The 23,634-nt window shown below is 47.4% G+C and overlaps 1 protein-coding gene across 1 annotated transcript in view; it reads right to left on the bottom strand.

The window, feature by feature from the left end:
• The window catches only part of NTSR1 (neurotensin receptor 1), a 66,954-nt gene extending 62,651 nt beyond the window's left edge, over positions 1 to 4,303 (bottom strand). The window contains exon 1 of the mRNA XM_054392075.1: positions 3,635 to 4,303. Coding sequence (XP_054248050.1) covers positions 3,635 to 4,303 — 669 coding nt within the window. The remainder of the gene's footprint in view (positions 1 to 3,634) is intronic.
• Positions 4,304 to 23,634: the final 19,331 nt, after the last annotated feature.

Genomic DNA, 23,634 nt, shown 5'->3' with positions numbered 1-23,634 from the left:
GCCTGATTGTGTGGTGGGACTGATGGAGCACCAGATTTATAAGGATTTCTATCAAAATCCCCTCTTTTCCCCAGGTCTGCTAAAGATCTCTCCAGAAAAGAGGTATGAAGCTAAGAAAGGTAGAAGCAATAAAGGAAAATGGATTTGCTCATCCAACTGGCCATTAAAACTCAAGCCTTCATTAAAAACAAGGCTGAGAGTTTATGATGGTAACAGCACACAGGGCTGCCTGTGGTGGGATGGGACACTCAACATAGTCCTGCTTTGAGGGAGCTGGCCCCAAAGTCAACAGAAAAGCTGTGAAGTAGCCAAACCCACACGTCCTGACCTGCAAGTGGACTGGAGAAGCATCTCATTCTGCCTTGGAGCTCTCTTATCTGTTGTTTCCATGTTGAGTGGCTTTTAAAACCTCCTCCAGCTGAAGTGGCATGAAAACATGAATTTACTCATAGGGAGATGGCTTGAGGAGGTGTTTAATTTATGTGGAAAAAATCCTTAAAATTGGCTGCAGTGTGTTTTAGAGGATGTCTGCCAGCTCCAGTGTTAACTAAACCTAAATAATGTGGCTATAATGGACTTATTCCTGCTACCAGATACCACACTGATGCCAATATGCAAACCAGACATCCCTGACTGACAGAAGTACCAAAATATATAGCCCACCAGATTCAGAGGCTGATTGAAGCAGCTGCAAGGATAGTGATAAACAAAGCTGAGTAATAGCACTGAAGGATCAGAGACCACAAAGAGCTCTCCTCTATGTGGCACAAGGCAAGATGTGCAGTGCCCATCTGTACTGATCAAAGTGGCACACAGTGACACCCTGCAGAACATCTCACTTGCTGCTCTTGCTGCTTCTCAGCATGTGCTGCACTGAGCAACCTGTAATTACTAGAAGAATATCAGTAAATACTTCTCACAGTTGTTGTGGAGCTCCACAAATTGACATGAGCAAGCAAATTAACATGGTACAAATTAACATGAGCAAGACCCAAAGATGTTGAGTGTTGGTGGAATGGTTTCTTGTCCTCCTGGTTGAAGGAAACCTGGTTGTTCACACAGAATCTGGTTTCACTCAGGAATGCCCATTAAAGTTTCATTATTCAAAGCAAATAGAGAAGGACTTTTACAAAATCAGAGATGTTAAATTAACACACTCAAATATTCATCCCAGGGAGCTTGCTTCAGTTCAGGGAGAAGAGTTCTCCTGCAATGATCCCAACAGAACCATAGCTCATACTGGGCTCTGAGGCTATAAATGGTTGCAATTGCTGTGTTCTGGGATTGGCTTTCAATCAGTCACCAAATAAAACCTCTTGGAGAAGTAATGGCTTCCCCCCAAAAAAGCCCAATTTGCTTCAGACACTCTGCCAAACAGGAAGAGGAGTGAAATATGTTGAGTGATTTATTACAAGTCATCTGCCAGTTCGAGCAAGTGCATCATCACTCTGCTTAATTTAAAGAGAGAAAATGAATGCAAAGAGATGCACAGACTCAGCTTGAATCCACTGGGAAAGACCAAGGCTCCAGACCTCTGACTGGCAAGACCTTTGTGCATCACTTTCCACATTAGCACTGCCCTGCCCTTCACAGGCCTTCCACTATTTGTCATTTTTTTCAAACCTCTGTGCAGCTTACAGTGTGAGGCTGTCCGCTCACACGCTGTGCAGTGGTTTCCATTAATGCACTTCCAAACTGACTTGCAGATGCTTTGCTTATTCACTCCAGAGCCTTCCCCAGCCCACAGCCCAGCATCACATTGTGTGCTGCTTCCCTCTTCTCAAAGGAACGGAGTGAAGCCATTAAACAACCTTCCTGTCTTAGTGAATCTACTCGTGTAGCTGGATCCCATGAGAAGGAACAGTGTGAGAGGGTTTGGGTTTGTTTTTCCACCCCCAACAGCTGCCTCTTTCTTTCTAGTTTTAGTCTAATTCACAAGTGAAATGAAAAACAAAACAAAACAAAAACCAAACAACAAAAAACATGAGGAAAAGCCCACAGGTGAACTTTGCATACTGTGCACTCACATCTGCCTACTTCTTCCTTGGCTAACAAGAAAAGCTATGCCTGAATAACAAGAAGACTGGGAAATATGATGAGAATTGTTTAAACTGTAATATCCCATGACATGGCTAGGAAGTAATCCTGGCTTTAGCCCTATCATGGTGACAATGAGCATCAGTTTAATCTGAAAAGGAGGATGACTGGAAATATTGCATATCAGCCACATTGCTCTCAACTCAGATGGCTCACATCTCCTGAAAGAGAGGAGAATTTGGTTTAAGTATACTGGGCTGCCACTGACCAAATCTACAAAGCACCTACAGGAGAAATCCAACCCTCACCATCTCAGGGTGAAAGTTAGGAATTGAGACAAAGTGCAGTGGGAATCCAGGGCTTTGCTGGGGGATGGATGTTTTGTTTACTGGAGCAGTCCAGGGGGAAACTTGCAGAGGCATTTCTAAACATCTACATCTCTGGTTTTAAATCTACCTGCATGTATACCCTCACCCACTTTTAGTGGGAGAAATGGTTGATTTGTTTCCATGTAAGTTCCCTCCCTTTAGCTATGGGAACATCTCAAAGTCTTTAGTACACGTTCACTTTAAAATTCTAATTGGTGGCTCATTAAACCCACCTGAAATTCATGCTCAAAATAAAAGATTGAGCAGCTATCACGAGCAAGCCTGGCAGTAAAGGGAGTGTGGAGTGTGGTGTCTTGCTCTTTCTGTCTCTCCTGCCATGTCTCTTACATTTTTCAAGCCTAATGCTCCAGTAAACAAATGCGTCAACCCCTGAGAGCACTGGAGTACAGCAAGTGTCGATGCTGAAATCCTTTCCACACATGGCTGTGTTAGATTAAACAGTGTGTGCAGCCCAGCAAAGCCTTTCCAAACTCAGGAGGGGACTGCTAGTTACACCAGCCTATGGATTTCCCCCAAACAGCACAAACACCAGCTTCTGGCTTTGAAGATGCAGTTCCTTTTCAGTTGCCTGTGCTACACCTTGCTCTCAAAACTTTCTGCGATCAGGACCTGTCATTACACATAGGAAATGGGCTCTGGATCAACCCAAGAAACTGAGAGATGGGGAGAGATGGGTTTATTCCTCTCACTCTTGCTGGCAGCTTTCCAGCAGAAGGAAGGGAGATACAGAAGATGCAGAGAAAGGTGGAGATTTGTGGGTTCCCTGTCAATAAGCTGCCACATCTGGGGAGGATCTGAGCATCCTCGGTCTGAGAAAATGGCCACACAGCAGAGCAGGGCCTGGGTGCTCCAGGGTCCACAGCACATGGGGCTTGGGTCTGGGAGAGTGTGGGGAGGGGAATTCTGGGACAGCTGCACCAGCCCAGGGATGGATTAATGCAGTGCAGGATTCACCCTGGTGCAGGGGCTTGGTTCAGCACTGTGGGACTGGATGGGGTGCAGGATGGGCAAGCAGAGCCAAGGTCCTCCCATATTCCACCTGTCCCTACTCTGGGCCTGTCAAGGCTGCCTGGTACACCCTCATTTCCTGAGCCAGCCTTTCCCTCCCAGCCCTGACCATCTCCACAAAGTTTGGCCATCTAAGCCCAGGGAAGGAGGCAGCTGCCAGCCCCAGCTGCTCAGAAAGCCCTGACCGCTGGGATCCTCACCTGGATGACTGTCTTCAAGGTGGAGGCGTCCACAATGGCGGTGCAGATGAGGGAGTCGGGGTCCCGGTCCTTGCCATAGATCTCCCCCATGGTGAAGATCATGGGGATGGCAAGGAGGAAGGAGGCGATCCAGATGCAGCTGATGAACTTCTTGGTGCGGCTGCGGGACATGATGCTCTTGGCTTTGAAGGGGTGGCAGATGGCCATGTAGCGCTCCACGCTGAGGCTGGCGATGTTGAGCGCCGTGGCGTAGGTGCAGGCATCCCGCAGGAAGTAGTAGCCCTTGCAGACAGCCCCCCCGAAAGCCCAGGGGTGATGAACCCAGATGAAGTTGTAGAGCTCGATGGGCATGCAGAGGAGGAAAATGAGGAGGTCGGAGAAGGCGAGGCTGGCCAGGTGGTAGTGCACAGTGCTCTGCAGGTTCTGCAGAGACTTCTTGCGCACCAGCGTGTACGCTGTGATGGAGTTACCCACCGTGCCCACCAAGAAAAGAGCCAGGTAGATGACAGTCACCATCACTTTGGAGTAGATGTCGGTGTTGACGTCCAGGTCCTCCTCATCGGGCCCTTTGGGGAGCAGGTCGGAGCGGTTGGAGGCGTTGGCATAGCTGCTGGGCTGCAGGTGGACGGGACTGCCCAGCACAGCCGGGACCGTGGCGTTCAGGTGCATCCCCGGGGCTGCAGCTCGGAACGGGGACCGGAGCTGGGACCGGGGACCGCAGCTTGGACCCGGGGACCGTAGCTCAGGCCCGGAGACCAGAGCTCGGACCGGGGAGGGAAGCTGGGACCGGTGACCAGGGCTCTGACCGGGGATCACAGCTCGGATCCGCGATCACAGCCTGGACCGCGGACCGCGGACCGCAGCTCGGACCCGGGGCTGCAGCTTGAACTGGAGACCGGAGCTCCGACCCAGGGACCAGAGCTCGGACAGGCGACCGCAGCTCGGACCCGGGATCACAGCTCGAACCCGGGACCACAGCTCGGACCTGCCGCCGCTCCCCGACGTGCCGCTGCCCCCGGCGTGGAAACTTGGCTGGTTTTAATGCGGCGGGGAGGAGGCGCCTGCAGCTGCCGGGCTGCCGTGCGTGTGCGTGTGCGTGTGCGAGACACAGACAGACACACACCCCCCAGCCTCCCATTCCCCTGCTGGATGCAGCCCCCAGCTCCGTCTCTCTCCTCCCTGCAGCTCCCCGGTGCCCAGATGTGCCCTAGCAGGGTAGGAGCCTCCCTGCACACAAACCGCCCTCCCCCGCACCCCCCCGCACGGCCGCGCTGGTAGAAGCAGCACAGCAGCCCCCCCGGCACCCGTGTTCAGCCTCTCGGCTAGTCCCCCTCCCCACTTCCCTGCCACAGAGGTGGATTTTTGCGACCCCAGTTCGGTCTCCAAACTGGGCTGGGCTGCAGTACCCTCTCCACATTTGGAACAACCCCCCCCTGCCCTGCCAGCCTCCCCCAGATTTCTCCATCCCTTGCAAAGCCAAGAGACAGCGTCAAAGCTGGGAGCTGGGGACTGGTAGAGGGTCCAAGCACTGCCACCTGCCACCCTCATCCTCATCTCCCTCCTCCGTGGACAGGAGAGGCACCAGGGATCACGTTTGGACATCTCTATGTCCCACTGGTCCCCAAATACCCACCCACTTACTGCTGGGAGAAATGCATTTAAATGAGGGGAAACACCTAAAATATCTACCTCTGCTCTGCCTAGGGGGCATCCTCAGAGCCAAGGCACCACAATGATAGCAGAGAGCTGCTTGCTTTGGTCCCCATCAGTGATTTTCCCTTATGTTTGGGGATGTGGAGTGGTCTCTGAACCCCTGTTGTAGGGACAGGGGCTGCAGGGATGCCACAGTGATGTTAAGAGTGACAAGTGGATCCCACAGAAGAAAAGGCCTCCTGAGATGTCTGTGGTAGAGCCTGGGGTATTGAGTCATCTTCCCACTCAGTAAAACTCCAGTGAGGTGTTTGTCCACTCAGTTGTCTTCATGATAAAGCTCTTTACAAATGCAGAAATAATATCTAGGGAAATCTCAGTCAGGGAATCACTGATTTATACAAACACATCATTTTCCCTATTTATTCCTTAGCAGATGTTGGGTACCTGGTTGCCAACAGCTGATGGGGCTGTGTTCACCAAGGTCTTGCAAATTGCTCATCTCTTTGATACAAAAAGTTGCTCCCTAATCCTGCAGTCAGTCATCCTCTCTGCATGCAAACAATGAGCTTTCCACAGCCATCCACCAAGAGTCAATAATCCCCCAAAACTTTCCACCTCTTAAATCCATTCATTAAGGTCACCATGGAAGACTCACCCAAATCAGGTTTATTTAGTCACAGTATTCATCCAAATGTTTTCCAGCACTCCTCCCACACCCATTTAAAGAATGACTTAACACCAATGTGCCTTTCACTTAAACATATCTATTAGCCAAGAGGAATTTGCTGGGATTGGTCTTCTCATCTGGTCTCACCCCTTGTTCCTGACCTGACCCTTGGACAGGTTCTTGGGATGCATCAAGAAGTGAGACATCAGATAAGTGGTGGGTTGTACTTACCTACAGGTGGCTAAAGAAGAGCAGTATCCAGGACACAATTCTTCTCCTGGGTGCTTGATATCCATCTACTCCTCAGCACCCAAGTTGGGGGGAGCTGATGGCCTCATGGTTCAAGCACAAACCAATGCTCCTGGACTACAGCACTTCATCCTGAAGCAACAAGTGAGTCCCTTTGGGATTTTTGGCTGTAATAGAGACTTATTGTCCCTTCCTGGTCCTGTAATTTTGTTTTGGCTTTGTGGAAAGGAGTTGCTATCACCACCAGAAAGATACCCATCTGCTGGTCTAATTTTACAGAGTGGATGTGGATGTTCATATCAATAGCTGTCTTCAGAAATGCTCTGCTTTAGCTTCTGTTGCCTCATGTGTCTGTACACAGGCGATGCAGAGGCATGGCTGCTAGCAGGGAGAGTGTTGCATCTCTTTGCTCTGTCCCAACAGCTGTTTCCAAGTGCTGCCCTCCTACACATTCCTTCCATGCTAAATACTGTCAGGGAGCATCAAGAGACACAGTGAAAAATTAATTCTAATTACATCCTGAAATATCAGGTACTTGGAATCAATGTGAGTGTTGATTTACAACCAAGACTTTAACAGGCTGGTGGGGTTTGTCTCAGCCAAAACTCTCCTTCTGTGGAAGTGCATTTTGAGGGTACCAACCACCCAACAAATGGGCTGGTTGCTCTTATCCCATTAAAAGCTTCAGCAGCATGTTTCTATGAGCTAATTAATTTAATACATTCCACCAATTCCCTGGTAAGTCTGTCTCAGTTACACATGGAGCATTCTCACTAGCATGGATGGAAAGCTCTCCTCTGTTCTGTTCCTCAAGGACGTGGGTCTGAGCAAAAATTTGTCTTCTGGGACACCTTGCCATGCTCCATGCAGAAGTGTGGATCACTTATTGTAAAGGAGAAGGTAATTAATTATTTTTTTTTTCCTGTCCAGGCAGGTTCTACCTCCTGTGCTTACCTCACTTTTATGGCCTGGACACCTACTGTTAGTCCACCCCACACCTACCTCACCCTGGGGCACATCAATCCAGCACCTCTTTACTCTCCCCACTGCTAGTGTGAGGCCTGGGGGATGTGGAAAGTCTCTTCCCTGCTGTGGAATAATGAAATGGATGACAAAAGTAACTCTTCTTGCTTTCACTTCTTCTCCCTGGAAGGTTTTAATCTGTATTCTCTCACAAGCAGAAGCAGACCTGGAGATGCACCATGCTCTTCATGTGCACCAAAGCCTCCAGCCTAAATCCCTGCTGTTTGTCTCTGAACCAGTTGACCTTTTAGCTAAGCTGGGATAATTTTAATATATTTTGTATGTGTGTGTCTGTGGCTTAAAAATGAAAAAAATCAAGGAAACTCAGAGAAGCCTGATCTCAAATGTTACAGCAAGGCATTTACTTAAAATCTTGCAGGAAAATGTCACCCAAAGACCTCATCTATTAAACCTGCCTGGACTTTGAGCTGTGGGTCCCACAGTGCCCAAGATGCAAAGCCCACAGGTTGCCTCACTCCCTTTTATGTTGACCCAAGTGTTTTTCATCTTTGCTTTTTCCAGTTGCAACTGGGGACCACTAGGAATTTTGCACTTTAATCTTATTCCTGTCTGATTTTTTTGGGTGGGATTTTTCTGAAGGGCATGGAAAGCAGCAGGGAGAAAGCTCTGCAAGAAGCAGGTGTTAAGAGGCAGCATCACCTTTTCCTGTTGAGGTCTGAGTACCCAGGCCCAGATTCCTGTTAGAACAGGTTAGTGAGTCAGGTAATGTTGGATTGATTCAAGCCTTTATGATCACTTTCCAGTGGGCTCACTTTAGACACAGGCTCTTCCTAAAGTCAGGAGAGTTGGGTGAGTTAGGAAGGTAACATCCTTGGGTGTGCAGGGCTATTTTTAAGGATGCTGAACCTGAAAAACAAGGAAATGAAGGAGACAGATGTGACAGAATAAGGGACATGCTATCAGCTTTGCTGCTGACAATATTGACTGCATCATTATTTGCAGGCATGGCAGTGCATCCCTTCCTACACTCAGCATATCACAAAATAAAGTGTTACCGGTATGGGTGAGCAATAAATGATTCCCAAGAGCTGAGTGTTATTTATTACCTTTAGCTGGGCTGATTTCAGGAGAGTGTTTTAACTCCAAACAGTCAATACACAGGGGATGCATTGCCTCTGATTTTTATAGCAGAGGAACCTGCTGAGACTCCATGGTGTACGCATGTTGATGTGTGGAGTCAGCAAGTGGGCATAACATACCCAGAGCAGAGTAATGACCACACACCCCAGCACCTGTGTCCCTGGGCAGGTTAGATAAAACAGTTCCACCTACAAATTAGGAAAAGCTTCTTTGCTGTGAGGATGCAAGAGCACTGGACCAGGGTGCCCAGAGAAGTTGTGGAGTCTCCTTCTCTGGAGAGATTCCAAACCTGCCTGGGCATTGTTATCCCAAGCAGGGATGCTTAAGGTGCCCCAGCTTTAGCAGGGGAGGTTGGACTGGAGAGGTCCCCTTCTGACCCACCAAGCTGGGATTCTGTGATCAGAAAAACCCCACAGAACAGATGAGGATGTGTGTGATGATATTGGTAAAAGAATTACAGTAAAAAAGAATCAATCTCTGGGAAGAGACAGCTGGGAACTGGTTTGTCCAGACACCTTTTTCAGATGCTATCTTCTGTGTGTTGCATGGTCAGATTCAGTCCTTTACTTCAGTAAAACTCCTTTGACATTCATGGCTGTGGTGGCTGATAGAGCCTGTGATGTTTTTCTCAAACAGACAGAGACTGATACATGAACTGGACATATACAGGAGGTATCAACTGCTCTATTTAAGAGATAAAAGCAGGGTTTGGGGCCCCTGAGCTGTTACAGCAACAAGTCCAAATCAGATTCCTCATGGCAATAAATGCACTTCATGCTGTAATAGGAAGCATTCAGCACACAGGCAGCTGAGCTCACACGCTGCACTCAGGGATTCCCTTTGGGAATTCCGTCTTATTTCAGGAACAAATACAAAGAGAAGGGACTTAAGGAGTCCAGAGGGAGAGTTTGCGCTTGCTGCAGCTGAGAACCTCGGTGCTGGCATGCTCAGAGCACACACAGAGGGGCTGTTACTCTGTTTCTGAAGGATTTAATCTGCTTTTGCAGCCTTGGCTCTGCCAGCGATGCTTCCAAGAGCTCCGCTCAGCGGTGCCTGCTCAGAGCACAGCCTTCCCTGCTGGGGAACAGTCCAGCTCCAGCTCCCAGCTCAGCACCATACCTTTTCCCATTATACCACATCAACATTTTTCAGGGAATCCCAGGAGGCACAGATTAATCTCATTTTCTCCCCCCTCCTAAATAATGCCTGTCTTTCAAAGTGCCTGGCAATTCCAAAATGCAAATGAAATAGCAGCAAGGCAAAATCCCTGGCAGACCAACAATCTTCACTGCATTTCCCCAGCGACCTTCCCATACATATGAAATGCTCCCAAATCCTTATTAAACACCTTGAATTTCAGGAAACACCCAAAGCAGCAGGCAAGCTTTGTGCTTTCTCCTAGTATGAGTCTTGTTATTAAATGCTGGAAATACCATGGGCTGGTGGGGCTTTCTCCTTGGCCAAGTGTCACCAAACAACAGGATATTTGTTCAGACAGCTCTCTCTGCCTTGGTGCCTTACAACTAGACAGACTCTTTCCTTACACTGGGGAGACCAGGGCTGCAGGATAGAATGGGTTGGGTTGGAAGGGACCTTAACAATCATCTGGTTCCAACCATCCTGACATGGGCAAGGACACATTCCATTAGACCAAGTTTCTCAAGGCCCCATCCAACCTGGTCTTGAACACTTCTACAGACGGGACATCAACAACCACCCTGTGCCACCTGTTCCAGTGTCTCACCACTCTTCAGCAGGTCACTGGGATGCAGCAGGATCAGCCCCAGAGACAAGTTCCCAGGGGAAATTTTCCTGGGGTGCCCTGCAATAGTTTTGAGTTTACTCTGTGTAGCTTCAGCAGACTCAAAAACTTGGCACTTTGTGTCTTCCAAAGAACACTGAGACCTGCTCTAAGTACATATTATTTGTACTCTTTAATCTGGCTTGTTCCTGCTATTCTTCCCTCTAAGAGCCCATATCCTCCCATTTTTCACAGCACTGTCACCCTGGATTTGCCTGAGCCTGGGCTGCTCCCAAGCCCACACTGGCATCCCTCTTGCTGTGCAAGGAGAGAATGCTAACATCAGTCTCTACTCTCTGCAAGTGATGACAAGGTTCCTCCTGATTATTATCAGGATGATATTCTGGGGCCCTCAACACAAAAGGGATATGGACCTGATGGAACAGGTCAAGAGGAAACCACAAAAAGATCTGAGGGCTGGAGCACCTCTCCTACAAAGGCAGGCTGAGAGAGTTGAGGCTGTTCAGCCTGCAGAAGAGAAGGCTCCAGGGAGACCTTATGGCAGACTTCCAGTACCTTAAAGGGGCTGCAAGAAACCAGGCAAGGGGCTGTTTACAAGGGTATGTAGCAACAGGACAAGGGGCAATGGTTTTAAACTACAGAAGGATAGATTTAGATTGGACATTAGGATGGAGTTCTTTGCTATGAGGGTGGTAGAACACTGGAATAGGTTGTCCAGGGAGGTGGTGGAAGCCCCATCCATGGAAATATTCATGGTCAGGCTTGATGAGGCTCTGAGCAACCTGCTCTAGCTGAAGATATCCCTGCTGACTGCAGAGGGGCTGGACTAGGTGACCTTTAAAGGTCCCTTCCAACCCAAATCATTCTATGACTCTCACAAGCCTAATATACCAGTTAGAATAAGAAATTGATAGTTTGACATATGAAGAGGTTTGACAATATGCTTTAAAAAGGGGAGACTTATGAGATATGAAATACACATCCTGCTGCAGTATGAGGAGATCACTTTATCTATTCAACTTTTATTGGAAGAAAAGGGCATTTGTAGGTATTGAGTTAGCTGCATGACATGGCTCAGGCTGAGCTGTAAGGAGGTACAAAAAGCAACGTTTTGGTCAAAGGCATGGTTTACTTCAAGATTATATTAAAAGGCAAAGTAAGTAAAACTGGTTTAGATCAAGTTTTGGACAACAGAAAGAGACAGCAGATGTGAAAATCCCACCCCCACTAACCAACAAACCCACACCAAAATCTGAGTGCATGGTCCTGTCACAGTTTGTCCCTTCCCTCCTGCTGCCCATGATGAGACCTGGCTCAGGATATTCAGCACATAACTGCTTTAGCTTCTGCAGTGGCAGCTCACAGCTTTGTCCAACCTCAGAGAATGGCAGAAGAAGGGAGCTGAGGACAGGAAGTGCAAGTAGGTACTTTTGCTTGAGGGATGAATCTTAATTCTGTTCTGACTTCTGGATTTAATCACAAAAGGTTTAGGAGAAAGTGATGCTCCTTATCCAGGAGAAGTGCAATACTCTCATGTTCAGCTCCTCATAGGTTGAGTTCTTTCTTCTAGTGGTAAAAGTCAATTATAGAAGATGAAGGAATATTTCTTTATAGTCTTAATTTGCCTAATTGCCATCTTACTCGCAAATGTGATGCTCATGGAAGTCTCAGAAGGCAAGAAGCTATTTTCACTCTTCGTTTAACTCTACTAAGCCATTAGCAACAGAGAAGTTGTGATTAGTGCTGCAAGTTCTCCTGTAAAACAGTTACCCAGTGAATCATCTTCACTGACAAGCCTCTGCCCACCTTCCCACCAGCCTCACCATGTGATAACCTACTATTAAAACTCCTCCAGGGACCACTTATTTCACTGGGACAATTCTTTTCTTCCTCTTCTGCCTGCTAGGGAGCTGCTGCACTCTGCTCCATGGCAAAGAGCAGCTGCTGATGGAGATGTCTGGTGCTGATAGAGCAGATGTTGGTAGAGATGTCTCAGTCTGGAGAAGAGAAAGCTCTGAGGTGACCTTATTGTGGCTTTCCAGTATCTGAAGGGGGCCTATAAGAAAGCTGGGGAGGGACTTTTTAGGCTATCAGGTAGTGATAGGACTAGGGGGAATGGAATAAAGCTGGAGGTGGGGAGATTCAGGCTGGATGTGAGGAAGAAGTTCTTCCCCATGAGCGTGGTGAGAGCCTGGAATGGGTTGTGCAGGGAGGTGGTTGAGGTCCCATCCCTGGAGGTGTTTGCAGCCAGGCTGGATGAGGCTCTGGCCAGCCTGATCCAGTGTGAGGTGTCCCTGCCCATGGCAGGAGGGTTGGAACTGGCTGATCCTTGTGGTCCCTTCCAACCCTGACTGATAAAAACAAACATAAAAAAGTCCCTCCCAGACCTTGAAGCAGCTAGGGTGTCATCATGGGTAGGGCTTCAACAGCTCCTATATTAGAGAGCCATGGCAAACAGTCCTGCTGCCTCCAAGGAGCTGGTAGAGCTGGATTAAAGAAAATATGCTCCCAAACTCCTGCATATCCATTGTCCAGGACAGGCAGAAGATCTGAAATGGTGGTTTGGGGGCTATGAAAATGAACTTTCCCCCATGAGCAGAAGGGTCCCATCTTGCCTTAGCTAGCTCCAGCAGGATCAGGAGAATGTTCCCCACAATGAGAACTTTTCTCCACTGTCTGGTGAATACAGAACTCCTGTCCTCAGCTCTCTGCCAAAATCGATGCACAGCAATGCAAAATCAAAGCACAGTGGTCTGCAGTGTTCCACCTGTGTCGTGCCTCATCAGGAGGAGAAAGAAGGAGCACAGTCAAACCTGCCACAGCACCTTGTCCTTCTGTCCCAGTGACTGACTTGAGCTCACTGGGAGCCCAGTTGCCCAGAAACACTGGTATTGATCATCATTAGATTGTGCTGGAGAGGAGCTGCTAGTGACAAAAAGAATCATCATCATTCTTGTTATCTCCTTGGATCATGCAGGCAGAGCCCAGAATGTGCCAATAATAACAAGAACCCCCTGCAGCAGCTTTGATTTGCTCTTCAGGAAATCACAAGTTCTGCTGTTGTTCTTGAAAGACATTATGTGAAACTCATCTCCAGGCAAAAGAGGTCTGAATAGTGGCAATACTGAATATTGAATATTGTGAAATGAAGGGATGGAGACACAGCCTCACAGAGCACCATGGCTCCACTGTATTGGTGATGAGGCTCCACAGGCAAGCCCCATCATGCTAGGACTGCCCAAGCCTGCTCCAGAAATCAGGTATTTCTCATTTCTGCCACATCCCAGCTAATGAACAGGTTGGGTTTGGATATCACCACCTTCCCGTGCCACCACCTAAATCAAAATGAGTGGAGAAATAGCAGGGCCAAAATCCATCCCCTTCCTCTAACTCAGTGTGCATACATCTCACTCTCTCAAGCTAATCATTCCAGCTTGTGTTTATGTGGGTACTGCCAACCTAGAAAATAGCAGCAAATCCTCATGTTTGGTTTTGGCTTCAAGCAGACACCTCAAACACAACCTCCTTTGAAATGGTCCAGTTCCTGCATCCCTTGTGCTTGCTGACATCCTGTCAGTGATGTTTGATCCTCTATGACTTTAATAGTCTTAAATGATTTTATGACACCTTTCCCGTGGCTCCAACAGCAACCCCCACTCTGGAGCACAATTTTCACCCTGGCACAGAGGAGTGAAGTAGATTTTGTGTGATGATATGCAAGGAAACCTTCTTGCTTTGGGATAAAGCAGGGAGAGATCTGGCAGCTCAGTTTGCAATAAACCTGCAGGGAACTTGCTATTACTGCTCAGAGCTGCCATTACCAGCATCAGGCTCAGTGCCAGCAGTGCAATAAGGCATAGAATTATGGATGGCATGCATAATATATGTAAATGCTATAAATAATATGGTCTGGCCAACATGTAGGAATTTGGGTGCATGAGAGGAACAGCAGCATTTACTTTCCTTCTCCCTTTCTGCCCACTGAAGATTTTCTTCTGCAGAAAGGAGACATAAATCACCACATGTACAATCAGTTCTGAGCGTGGGGTGAGAGGATGTTCCATGTTTAAATTAAACACAGGAATTTCTGCTATTGAGACAGAATCCCACTCCCTTGGGCTGCTTTTTTGTAGGTGTGTTTGATGGGACCATCTTTGTAGCAGCCAAAAGCAGCTCTGAGCCTGGTGTGACACCACCATGGAGCTGCAGCTGGAGTGCCTTAGCCCACGGGTTTTGGTTTGAGGTCCCAGTTCAGCTTGTGGTGATGTGCTGAGTATCCATTCCCAGAAACTCCAAGGCAGATTCATGGTAGGTTAAAACTTTCTGAAGTAATTTGCTACATTTTCCTGCTGCTTTTAAAATTAAACCTTTGCATAATTCTGGAAATGGGCTTGAACTAGAAAATACTTCTCCAGTAAGTTGCTGGGAAACAGGGGGAAAAGGGAAGAGCTGAAGCAAAAGTAACCCATGTGAGCATGAAGAGGGTTGGGAGAGAGGAATTAAATGTGAATAGTCATCATCAATAACTTTTGTTTATGTTATCCTCACAGAAGGGAGAAGCCTGAAAATAAAATCCATCAGCAAACTGGAATAAATATTATAGTTGCATTTCTGTTCATTTCCCTCTCAACAGTGCAAATATTGGTGTTCATTACAAAAGATTTTTGTTTTCTAGATACTCCAAGGTTTTGCAGAGGCTGCCAGATGTGACTGGAGTCAGAGGACAGGTTTCAATATTATGTGTGCACGTGCATCTTAGCAAACCTTGAGTCCAACCTAAAAAGCAAGGCATATTTATATATGCAGCAGGTTAGAAATGGGATCCAGAAAATCTTCTCATGTTTGCTTTGAAAATCTGAACTAAAAAGAGGTTCCTCAGGAAGCTCAGAAGGATTTGAGCTGACTGATACAGAGGAAAGAGCTGGAACATTTCCATGTCCATGTGAGCAATTTGCTTTTGGAATAAAGGCTTTGCTTGGGGAATAAATGAACAGCCTGGAAATCTTCAGACAGGAGCAAAAAAAAGATGTAGAGTGAGGAGGTACAGCCTCAGCCACACAGCTCTGATCTAAATTAATCCAGAGGTGGAAACTCAGAGTTATTTTTCCTTTCCTGGAAACATGACCTCCAACACCACTACTTCTCCTCACAGACCTCCCCCTTTGTGCCCCTCAGATACCAAACCACAAAGCTGGGAAGAAACACCAGACATCCAGACCCACAGCTCACTGACACTTGCTGCTAACACCTCAGGAAGATGCAGATAAAGCAGTGAAAGCTTTGATGCTTCTGCTCTTATTAGGGCTTTTTAATCAATCTGATGAACAACAGCAAGATAGACTTAGAGAAGTGTCCATGCTGCAGACACAGAGACAATTGGTACAAGGAGGGGGGGAAAGTAAATCTGCATAACAGATGGTGTCCCTCTGCTTGCCATTTGTAAATGAATAAAAACATCCCCAAGCTCTTGCTTTGCTGCTGTCTGCTGACTGACACTTATTTGAAGCTAACATGAAGAGTTTATAATCAGCCTTGAAGAAGAGAACAGAGAGAATGGCTGAGCAAGTGAAGGGCTCAGCTTGAACAGCAAAATATCTCCCTGTGCTCATTTCTACCCTGGGCTGGACCCAGCATGCAGACAGAGCTGTATCTAGCATCCAGGAAAATGGCACTGGGTTGTCTTCTTCCTTCTGCAGCTCCCAGTGACTGATGGAGCCTCTGGGATGCTTTAGCCTGTTTGCATAGCAGCCCAGAGGGCTGGGGATGGTAGGGTTGGGCACTGGTGGAAGTGCAGCTGCTGTAGCTTTGTGTTTAGGATCTCTCCAGCTCTGGTTCCAGGGTCTGCCTAGGCTTCCCTGGCTCTCCATTTGCCCCTTACTACTGATCATTGCCTCCAGCACTGGAAAAGGGCAGGAGGAAACCAGGCATTTCTGAGGCAGAGGCTGCTTGCTGCATGAGGAGAAGCTACCTGGGAATATTTGATGTATGGGAGACTGGAGCCCTCCCCAGCAGATGAGCCACATTTTCCTTGCAGGGAGGCTGGAGATGGGGAGCCCAGGACCAGCCAGGCTGATTATGTTTAACCAAAGCCCTGACTCCAATCTGACACATTTCTGTGTTGATTCTGCTGAGAATTCAAGTGTGACCTGGTGCTGGAGGTGCAGCAGCTGCTACAAGGCTTGTGGTGTTGTGACTGCTGAGCTGGGGGGGTTGGAGAGCCCATGGGGGTCTCCTGACCTGTGGGCTGCAGCTCCAGGAGCTGCTTAGCTTTCTCCCATGGTTGAAAGGAGATGAAACCTCAGGGTGAGATATCCAGGACAGGAGCAGGCATCATCCTCAGCCTGGGGCAGGTGTGTATGATCCCTTCAAGAAATCTAAGGTGCATTTGTGCTCTGAATTCATTGCCTCTGGCCCCTCACCAGTGGCTGTCTCTTAGCCATGGTGGCAGCATTATCACTCAGCTCAAGGTCCACCTGAACATATCCTGTGCAAAGGATTAATGGATTAGGTAGACCTGGGGCATAGCAGAGAGGACTGCTAGGGTCTGCTTTTCATGGCATTGCAGCATAAAAGGGCCCCTGGTGCTGTGTGCTTGGGCAGACTCAGTGCAGGGAAAGGAATGTGTCTGCTGAGGCTTCCCCCACTCTTTCTGGAGATGAAAAGATGTGACAGCATCAGGGTTGACCAGGATGTTGATGCTATTTAATTTTCAGACTTGTAAAAGTGGTTACAAACTGGAAACTTTGTTTAACTCGTGACTAAAAGCAACATATGATGACTGCAAGGTTTGGATCAAAGTATCAGTAAAGAAGAAAAGCAGCATATGAGGCAGCATATGGTAAATATGTATTTAGAAACACAGAAAGTAGACAAACTCATCTGGGTCAAGATTTAATCAGATAATGTTTGGTTCAGACTCAGCACTAATGCTACTTAGGAAGCACATTACATTGGAATCACAGTTCAAAACTCTGTGAAAAGCAAATGAAAATAAAAAGCAGACGGAAAAATGGAAACTGTGTCTGCTTTGTGATTTTTCACTATTCCTCTGAGGGACCTCAGCTGGGATGTGATGAAATATTCACAAAGTCTCTGCCCCAGGTGGTACAGGGTGTCCTGCCCAGCTTGCAGTAGCAGGTAGAAAGGCTGAGGGACTTGGGGTGTTACAGCCTGGAGAAGGGAAGGCTGGAGGTGAATCTTCTCAATGCTTATAAACACTTAAAGGGTGGATGTCAGGAGGATGGAGCAACTCTTTTTTTTTTTTTTCAGTGGTGCCCAGTGAGAGGACAAGAGGTGAAAGGCACAATCTTGAACACAGGAAGTTCCATTTAAACATGAGGAGGAACTTTGTCACTGTGAGGGTAGTAGAGCACTGCAAAAGGCTGCCCAGAGATGTGATAGATGTGACAGACTCTCTGCCTCTGGAGCCATTCCAAACCTGCCTGAGTGCCATCCTGTGCAACCTGCTCTAGGTGAACCTGCTCTGACAGGGTGTTTGGACTAGATGATCTCCACAGGTCCCTTCCAACCCCTTTTGATCTGTGATTCTTTATGACCTCATTCAGGTAGTAGAGAACTCAAGTGACAACTTTGGTGCACAATAAAGGACCTGGGAGAGGGCATGGACTGCACTATATCTGGGGTCCAGGATATGTCTGTCTCAAGTTAGGATCAGGTATCTGATGGGGTCTCTGAATTTCCTGCATATTCATGACTTTACACATGAGCAAAGTTGTCACTTTTTATCCTTAGAAATGAGATGAGAACAGTTTGAAGTTTACTCCTCTTTCTCCAGAGGCACCAGGTGGCTGCTGAAGAAGCTGTGTGACTTCATCAGCAGCAAGCAGAGCAGCAGGCTGGCTGTGAAGGGCTGTGAGCTCAGCCCAGCTCCCACTGAGGGAAGCCAAGCAGATGAGGCTGCAGGATGGAGTCACTCTGAGTGCTGATAGGAGAAAGGAAGAGGAACCAAGCTGGTGAGAACTCTGACACCTCTTCCAGGCAGTCACAGAGACCTTAAACACTCCTTTCTTACATCTCCTCTCCAAACACATGCTTTGGCTCAGCCTCTGCATTATCTTTCCTCAGAAGGGCTGCTTCCCACGGGACAGTGATTGCAGTAACCCCCACCCAGGGAACCAGAACCCATTACAACACATGGCACTGCTCCTCTACATCTGCTTGGATACAGTAGCATCAGTTCTCACACAAGATCCTCAGCAAAGATGAAGAGGTACAGTATTGGTCCATGGGTACCTATGGATGGATTTGGAAGAAAAAATTCCACTCTCCTGGTTTTTGGACCATCTCTCCTAATTCCATCAGATTACAGTGTGAGTGAGAGTAGGGGAGGCAATAAGCTAATGCATCAACCTTTCAGGCTTGGGGGGATTTACTACCCTCCTTGCCTTACAGCACAGAGCTGCAACATGGTTTGACATGGACTTTAAGAACCAACCCTGAGCCTCTATGCATGGAGCTTCTCCTGAGTCCTGAGAGTAATTAATGTGTCCCTTCATTTAAAAAAAGATAAATGAAAACATCAGACTTCTGAAGGGCTTGGAGCTTCTGTTATCAGGGTTACCAACAGGTATTTACAAGTATATGGCTTTGCTGTCTGCCCAGGAGATCAGCCAAATGAGAAAGGAATATCTTGAATTTTAACTGCAGGGAGGACTCAGATAAAGGATCACAAAAAGATCTCAGACACTAAGTATTGGCTCCAAGAATGCTGTGAACAGCCACAAGCCAGTAAAAGCAATTGCTAGAACATTTTTCCTTTTCTTTTGGTGGGGTTTCAGATGAGTCCCAGCAGTACTAGTGATGACTTGTATTTACTTTAATAGCACTGGAAGTTTGAACACAGTTCTCAGGGCTTCACTTTTGCTGAGCACATCAGAAAGGACAAGCTTTTCCCAAGCAATTGCAACCCTGGTGATCTCCATGGGAGATCCAGAAGCTGAGTTTTCCCCATAATTTCTCCTGGTTTTGCTTGAGGAAGGACTGTAGCAAGAAATGCCTGGGGCTGCAGAGCATTCCCTTGCCAGGCTGGCAGGGTGTCTCCATCCCTGCAGATCCCTCACTGCTCTCTGCTGCCAGCTTAGCATCAATCTTCTGTTTATCCTCCTGCCTGTGCATCTGCCACACTCACCCTTCAGAGCTGGCATCTCAGACAGGGTAATCCTCTTTTGGTGCCTTTAATTAAAAGGTCACCTTCCAAATGCAAGTGAGAGGAGCCTGGTGGTCCTGTGTGCTCTTCTTACAAACCCAATGAGCCATGAACTTCCAACTGGGAAATTCAACAGCTCTCAGCAATGATGATTGTTAATCACCGTCTCACTTAAAGGACTCTCTTGCAGCACTGAGGAAAAGAACTGAGGAACTGTGAATGATCTTAACGCAACGATGTTATTGACAAGTCACTGAAGCCTTGAGAACAAGTTAACAGCCTTAAACCAAACAGAAATAAAGTAGAAAGAGGGGAAAGCTACATCTCCTTCATGACAGTGAAGTTCTGCTGCCAGTTGGAACCAGTGTGCTCAAAAGAAGGAAGGTCTGGGAATATTCTCCTTGCTTTTTAAATAAGGTAACAGTGTTTTGGGGCAGGTCAGTTTGAAAGCCCCTCTCCTCTTGATGTTGAAGGACAAGGTGAGCTGGCTTTGTGAGTGAACACGATGTAGCCCATTTTTCATTAAAATATTCGTGGTTACTCTTCTCCCTGTGTGCTACCTACCATGAGGTCTCATCCTGGACAGGCTGAATGCTTCCAGGGAGCTTGTCCTGCTCTCACAGGGGGCTGACTGAGAGGAGCAATGCTTGCAGCCTCTCCTTTAGCAGGAATAAACCCTGCAGAGCAGGACTGCTCATGAATGTGGCAAAATGAGTAGTCAAAGCCACAGGGACAGTTTCCTGATGCCTCTGGTAATTTGTTGCTGCTTGCTGGAGTTTTCCCTCACTGCTGTTTGACAGTGCTGGCTGATTACACTTCACTGTCTGGTATTGTGTCTAAATAATAATTAATAACTTAGGAGGTGATCTTCTAAGGAAGCACATTCTGTTCCTCTGATTCACTCAGTGCAAAGCATTGGGATTACAGCCTGCCAGCTCCAGGGGAGTCAGCCAGGTCTGCTGCCCATTCTCCTTGATTTCAGATGCTGGTTGGTCAGTGTCTTTAGCTGCCACCACTGTGGCATTCAGCTGGTTTTGAGCCACCCAGGGCTGTGGGTGGGTGACCCCAACCATCACCCCAGCTTCTGCAATGCCAGACATTGCAGCCAGCTCAGGGGATGAGGTGACTGATGAAGTCCTCAGAGAGAATACAAAACATGAAAACCTCCCTGGAAGCATTCAGCCTGTCCCACCAGCTATTTCCTCTTACCCAGATTGTATTAGCTTTCCTTTTCTGTTTAAGGCAAGTCTCCACCAGAATGAAGCACTGGGCAAGATAATTTGCAATATCTTGAGTCCTGTAGTGGGTTTTAGCTCTTCTAAGTCCCAGGCTTGGTGAGGGCAGACAGTAAATGTGCTTTGTAATGGTACAAAAATGTACCTTGGATTTGCTAGACTGACCCACCAGATCTCACTCTCCCTACACCACTGGCATAAGAACAGGTCTGATGTGGAGTGGCTGAGGCAACTTGGATTATTCAGCCTGGAGAAAAGGAGGATGAGGAGAGACCTCATTGCTCTCTACAACTCCCTGAAAGGAGGTTAGGGTGAGGTAGGGATTAGTCCCTTCTCCCTAGTGTTAGGTGATGTAATGAGAGGAAATGGCCTGACATTGTGCCAGAGGAGATTAAGATTGGATATTAGGAAAGATTTCTTTCCTACAAGAGTGGTCAGGCATTGGAACAGGCTGCCCAGGGAGGTGGTGGAGTCACCATCCCTGGAGGTGTTCAAGAAATGTGTGGACATGGCACTTGGGGGCCTGGTTTAGTGGGCAGGGTGGTGTTAGTTTGACAGCAGGACTTGATCTTAGAGGTCTTTTCCAACCACGCCAATTCTATGACTCTATACTCTACCCAGCCAGGGTGAGATGTTTAAATGAATTGACTTTAATACAAACTGTGCAGCAGGTTCACAAAGGCAGCTTTGAATTCCTGGGACTGAAAGGCACTCAGTTAGGCAGCTTTTGTACAACTCCAGCTCTGCTGATCCATGAACAGGTGGGCAACACAAAGTGCCTGGTTCCCTTCCAGACTGGAAGGCAGCTATTTTCCCAGCTGGAGTCATATGTGTGTATCTGATATGCATGAAGAGCTGTTTAAGTGTCAGTTGCCAGAGCCTGCCAAACCAGAAGTAGATTTGCCATCTACATTCATGTGGAATTGTTATTTTTGTTTGTCAGTCTTGCCTCTCTTATAACATGACCCCCCCGCCTTGTAAAATGTGTTGAATGGAGATAACCAGGCACAATGCACCCTTGGGGATTTGCAGTGGCAAGAAAACAATCTTGATGTTCACAATGAAAAATGTCAAGTAGTTTTATGCCACTTATAGTACCAAATGCTGATGGTTTCTTTCTATCCTGTCTCTGGAGACCAAGCTTTGGAAAAAGCACAGACTATGCAAATTTATGTACATGTGTGTTTATTTGCTACAACCACTGAGCCCATCAAGGAAGCAAGGAGAAATCACAAACCAGCCTCATCAGTTTCCCTGCACACCCCAGAACTCTGTTACTTTTGGGTTTGTGGTTGTTTTGTTTGTTTTTTTTCCCCCCCCTTCTAATTACAGTGATTCATAGATTCATAGAATGGTTTATGTTGGAAGGGACCTTGAAGATCATCTTGTTCCAACCCCCCCTGCTGTGGGTAGGGACACCTTCCACTAGACCAGGCTGTTCAAGGTCTCCCACCTGGCTTTGAACATCTCCAGGGAGGGCATATCCATGGACAACCTGTTCCAGTGTCTCACCACCTTCACTGTAAAGAATTTCTGCCTAATCTCCAGATTAATTCTCCCCTTCTAAAGCTCCAATCCATTCCCTCTCATCCTGTCACTACAAGCCCTTGTAAATAGTCCCTTCCTGGCTTTCTTGTAGGCCCCCTTCAAGTACTGGAAGTCCTCTATAAGGTCTCTCCAGAGCCTTCTTTTCTGCAGCCTGAGCAGCCCAAGCCTGCCAGCCTGTCCCCATAGGGAAGGTTCTCCAGCCCTGTGGGGTTGCTACCCAAACCAGCAGCTGGTACACGACTCCCAGCACGGCAGGCCAGCACAGGGGCAAACCTTTGCACAATCAGGTGTGATGGCAGCAAGACAAATGCCACCAAGAAGTGGTAAGAAGCTGTCTCAGCCATGAGGACAAAACACAGGATCATAGGATAGAATCATTTCAGTTAGAAAAGAGTCTAACCATCAACCTAACACCATGATGCCCATCAAACCATGTCCCTAAGTGCCATGCCCACATGCTTGTTGGAACATCTCACTTGATGGTGACTCTACCATCTACCTGGGCAGCCTGTTCCAATGCCTGACCAATTCCCACTCAGCACCCCTAGAAGCTCAAGGCACCTACATACTCAGCCTTTCCTTCACTACAGCATCACTCTCAGATGTTTTGCCTGTGACTCAGAGGAAAACAGATGTGACTGAAAGGAAATTCATCTGCCATTGAGTCATTGATCTCTGCCAAAGCTATCTGCAAATTACTGCTGAGTGGCATCACTGCTCTTCAAACTTTCCTGTGTAAATGGAACACCATGCTAAGATGCCATGACCAGGTATTTGGAGAATCCAGAAAGACCAGGAAGGCAAATCCTTTATAAGGTGCCCTGACAGTAAGTTTCAGGATGCTATGTGCCTTTCACACATCAGAATTAGAACTACTGGAAACAGAGGGTCACAAAGATGCTGAGGGGATTGTAACATGTGGGATTTGGGGAATCTCATCAGCTATGGGATCCCTGAAAAAGATTTTTTGTTTCTTTATTCCTCATGGATCATAATCTAACCACAGCTTAGAATTCAGAGCACCTCTGAAGGGCCCATGTGGAGGGGAGGCAGTGGAAGGAAGGTTTGCTCACTAAAGATTACTTAGGAGAAAAGCAGCTGATGAATGTTGGATCAGTAGGAACTTAAAGATTATGAATGAGTAAGAATGAGACAAGAGCATTTCTCTCTCACACACTGGTTTCATTACTGGTTTTCTGGTTTCTGGCACCTTCTTCAGCAGGAGTAATGCTTAAAACCCCCAAAGGAGTACAAATTGAGCCCATTTTTCAAAAGGTGTTACTGGCCTGGAGGAATGGCTTGTGGTGAATGCCCCATTTTGACATTTTCAAAGGCAAGGAAAACCTTTCAGTTCCCAGGAGATTTGGGCAGACACTGCAATACAGAAGGAGGTCAGAGGTGAGCCTGGACATTGAGACCCAGACCTGGAAGAGCCTTTATGTGGAGGCAGGATTGAACTCAGACAGGTTGAGTAAGTTCTGAGCAATGAGGTCTAAGGCCAACCCTTACTTATGTTTCCATTCCTACCTAAAGCTCCTAAAAGTAAGAAAATGAACAAAGATTTCTACTGTCAGATGTGATTTCATCACTGAACCT

This window comes from Indicator indicator, chromosome 24 (genome assembly GCF_027791375.1).
Source record: "Indicator indicator isolate 239-I01 chromosome 24, UM_Iind_1.1, whole genome shotgun sequence".
Lineage (NCBI taxonomy): Eukaryota > Metazoa > Chordata > Aves > Piciformes > Indicatoridae > Indicator > Indicator indicator.
This window is presented reverse-complemented; position numbering and strand designations above follow the sequence as displayed.